This window comes from Euprymna scolopes, chromosome 46, assembly GCF_053919585.1.
Source record: "Euprymna scolopes isolate OS-2025 chromosome 46, ASM5391958v1, whole genome shotgun sequence".
NCBI classification, from domain to species: Eukaryota; Metazoa; Mollusca; class Cephalopoda; order Sepiida; family Sepiolidae; genus Euprymna; species Euprymna scolopes.
The window spans coordinates 174,964,952-174,969,600 of NC_136527.1; the positions used below are offsets into that span (position 1 = coordinate 174,964,952).

At 36.1% G+C, this 4,649-nt stretch overlaps 1 protein-coding gene across 1 annotated transcript; it reads left to right on the top strand.

The window, feature by feature from the left end:
* Nucleotides 1-386: 386 nt before the first annotated feature.
* On the top strand, nt 387-1,539 carry LOC145270285 (uncharacterized; the record flags this gene model as incomplete). Its single annotated transcript, XM_080125929.1, has 1 exon — nt 387-1,539. A coding segment is annotated over one exon (687 nt), but the record flags the coding sequence as incomplete, so codon positions are not given.
* Nucleotides 1,540-4,649: the final 3,110 nt, after the last annotated feature.

Genomic DNA, 4,649 nt, shown 5'->3' on the forward strand with positions numbered 1-4,649 from the left:
GAAATCAATATTCTCGTGAAAAATATCGATATCCACGTCCTGCTAAACAAAATCTAGCTACGCATATGAGTACTAACACCGGAGAAAATCAATATTCTCGGGAACAATGTCAACAGTCAGGTTCTGAGGAACCAAATCTAGCTATGAATATGAGTACTCACACTGGGAAAATGCCATATTCTTGGGAACAGCATCATTATTCACGTACTGAGAAACCAAATCTAGCGATGCATATGAGTACTAACACTGGTGAACAGCCATATTTTCGTGAAAAAAGTCAATATTCACGGTCTAAGAAACAATATCTAGCAAAACATATAAGAAATCACATAGGAGAAAAGCGATATTCTTGTGAACAATGTCAATATTCATGTTCACATTAATCACATCTTGCGATACATATAAGAACTCACACTGGAGAAAAACCATATTCTTGTGAACAATGTAAACTTTCTTTTTCTCAAAAAGCAAATTTAGATACACATATGAGAACACATTCTGGCGAAAAGCCATATTCTTGTGAACAATGTAAACGTTCTTTTTCTACAAAAGCTAATTTGGATACACATATGAGAACACATTCTGGCGAAAAGCCATATTCTTGTGAACAATGTAAACATTCTTTTTCTCAAAAATCAAGTTTAGTTACACATATGAGAACACACTCTGGCGAAAGGCCATATTCTTGTGAACAATGTAAACATTCTTTTTCTAAAAAATCAAGTTTAGTTATACATATGAGAACACACTCAGGCGAAAAGCCATATTCTTGTGAACAATGTAAACATTCTTTTTCTCAAAGATATAGTTTAGTTACACATATGAGAACACACTCTGGCGAAAGGCCATATTCTTGTGAACAATGTAAACATTCTTTTTCTAAAAAATCAAGTTTAGTTATACATATGAGAACACACTCAGGCGAAAAGCCATATTCTTGTAAACAGTGTAAACATTCTTTTTCTAACAAATCAAATTTAGTTAGACATATGAGAACACACACTAGCGAAAAAAGACGTTTCAATTATACCAGTCATCATAGGAGCAACTGGGCTTATGAAAAATTACTTTAAAAAGTACATAGCAAGCATACCCGGTGAACCACGTGCAAATGCAATACAAACGATTGCACTGAAAGGGGCGGCTAGAATCCTGAAAAGATCTCTTGGTTGGACTCACTAAAATAGGGGTAAATGTCAGACATCTGGTTGGATGTCCCATCCCCTAGAAGAAAAAGTTTAAGAAAAATGAAAAAAAAAGCGAAAAGCCATATTCTTGTGAACAATGTAATCATTCTTTTTCTGAAAAATCAAATTTAGTTAAACATATGAGAACACATTCTGGCGAAAAGCCATATTCTTGTAAACAATGTAAACACTCTTTTTCTCGAAAATCAAGTTTAGTTAGACATATGAAAACACACACTGGCGATTATATATCAGGACCTAAATAACAAAATATCAGGACCTAAAAATGATCTAAAAACCACATCATTGTCTCTGAAAGAAATAAACATTAGACTGGTTGTGATAGAAGCAACTTGCTTAATAAAAAAGAATCTTCAGACATACTTAGAAGCAATCCCTGGAAGACCAAGCTGTAATGAAATACAGATAGCAGCCATAAAGGGAACAGTATCTATTCTTAAAAGAGCCCTCGGATATAAATTTAAATTATAACGGAATCAAGTGTTTGCTCCAGGAGGGAGCCCCTTGATCTCTTAAAGTTTACTGAAGTAAAATACAAAAAACGATTTGTCGAATGTGTTTAATGCACAATAGAAAAGGGAAAAAGACAACACCTGAACATCTACAGATCAATGACAGCCTCATTGACGATTTTAGAGTGGATTCCACACACAAATACCTCGCCATTGAGAAAAACATAAATGTGGAACACGATAATATTAGGTGTAGGGCAGAACAGAAATATAGTGTACGTTTGAAAAAATATCCTCAAATCTGAACTAACCTCCCAAAACAAAATTATAGCTATAAACCAGATGATCGCATACGATTTCGGTATTATAGACTGATCTCAATATAACATAAACATACTCGATACAAAGTTTAGTTACACATATGAGAACACATTCTGGTGAAAAACCACATTCCTGTGAACTATGTAAACATTCTTTTTCTGAAAAATCAAATTTAATTAAACACATGAGAACACACAGTGGCGAAAAGCCATATTCTTGTAAGCATTCTTTTTCTCATAAATTAAGTTTAGTTAGACATAGGAAAACACACACTGGCGATTTGACAAATGTGTTAAATGCACAATAAAAAAGGGAAAAAGACAACATTTGAACATCTACAGATCAATGACAGCCTCATTGACGATTTTGAAGTGGATTCCACATACAAATACCTCGCCATTGAGAAAAACATAAATGTGGAACACGATTAGACGTAGGGCAGAACAGGAATATAGTGTACGTTTGAAAAATATCCTCAAATCTGAACTAACCCTTAAAAACAAAATTACGGCTATAAACCAGCTTGCAATAGCTGTGATATCGTATTGTTTCGGCATTGTAGACTGACCTCAATATAACATAAACAGGCTCGATACAAAGACCAGGAAACGACTATCCCTACATAAGGTAACATAGCGAAACCAATGCATGAACAGGATATACCTATCACGAAAAAAGGGGGCTTAGGCCTGAATTCAATCATAAATATCAAGCCACTATAGTAAGCATGGGCCAATATATTAAAAGTTCAACGGACATGACAATGGAAATGGTGAAAGGCCATTATGATAACCTTTTTCAACAAACCTCAATCACAAAGCTTGCTGAAAACTTTGAAAGATTCATACCGCAGAACACTCTCGACGTACATGATTAACCAGCGACACAGATTGCAAGGATAAAAAGAGAAAATACACCGAAATGGAGATAGAGGTAAGAAAAGAAGGAGGAAACAAAATAAGAGAGCAGGAAAATTCCTAGAGGAGCTCAACCAGAAGTACATAGATAAAGATGCTTCACTGCAATGGCTCAAGAGTGGGAGACTTCCATTTGATGAGGAAAGACTCATCGTAGCCGGGCAACATTAGGGCTTACTTACAACGGCATTTAAAAAATCGCTTGCCTAAAAACAAATGGCCAGTGTAGGTTTTGCCACTCCGCTATTGAAAGCCCAAGCAATTTAATGTCAGCATGCCCAATCTTATTGGAAGATAGCCTTTACACTGCCCATCACAACAAAGTGTGTAAGTACCTACATTTGAAGATCTGTGGAGAGATGCAGCTTGACAGATCGCCGAACATCTGGGTACATGAACCACCACCAATATCATCAAACAGAAATGTGACCGTGTTCTATGACAAAGCCATACAGACGGGCAGATACATAAAGGACAAGGCCATCAAACCAGATATTGTAATATGGAACAAGCCCAAAAGGATGTCACCGTCCCAAATGATTTTGGCCTCAAAAGAGCTGAACGAGAAAAGATAAAAAATATCAGGACCTAAAAAATTTGTTGTGAGAGTAAAAAAAAACAAACAAAAACGAAAAGCCATATTCTTGTAAACAATGTAAAAATTATTTTCCCCCAAAATCAATTTAGTTAAACATATGAAAACATATTGGTGAAAGAGAGAACTTGAATGCTTACTAGACACTGTCCTCGAGTGTCTAAGGTCTCTCTGTACAGGGGTTTGTCAGAACAACCTGGCATGAGGATACTTTTTCCATAGAAGTAAACCCTGGCCAAATATTCAAAATCACATAGTATTCGCTGCCAAAATAAGATCTCCTCACTATGGCTTATCCACATTAGCTTTTACGAGGAATGGTGCACCTTCTCCAAGTGATGTTACCCCAAGTAATAGCACGAAGCTGGATACTCCACCAGACAAGATAAATTCTTGTCCTAGAATCCAGTAAGACCAAGAGAACAAAATAAAAGATATACTACAACATATGAAAACGGTTAATTGGGGAGAGGAAAATTATGTTCTCAACTTCTTTACTAACTAAGTGTTTGAGAGATAAATAACTTTAATGGAACATTCGAATGTCTATGTATCTCATATAGAGTTCAATGTTAGCCGCAAATTGTGGCCCTTTGATTTCTGAGAACTTCGACTGAAGTAAAATAAAACAAAAAAGCGAAAAGCCATATTCTTGTGAAATGTTTTGACATTCTTTTTTACACATATGAAAACACACACTGGCGAAGGAGAGAATGGGAAAGCCTACTAGATACAGACCTCGTGTATCTTCGGTCTCTCTGTAAAGTGGTTTATTAGTGTATCTTTGAGTGTCCCTGAAAAGGGACATGGATTGATACACAAATATGAGGATGCTTCTTTCAGGAAGTAAACCCCAACCAAATGTTCCCAAAAATATATGAACAAGAAAATAATATATAAACACTGGCAGGACGACGCTCAGGATAAAAAGGTCCCCTCATCATGGGTACGCACTGGGCCATACGTGGAAAATAACAGTGTAACGTTTCCTAGTGATACTGCTACAGGTAGCAACACTATGCTCGAGAATCCACCAGACCAGAGAAATTCTGATCCTGGACTCCGGCAAAACCAAGCAAAGACCACAATAAAACGCAATCATAAAACAGTGAATTGGTCGATTGTGGTAAAGAAAAAATTCTTCACTGTTTCAAAT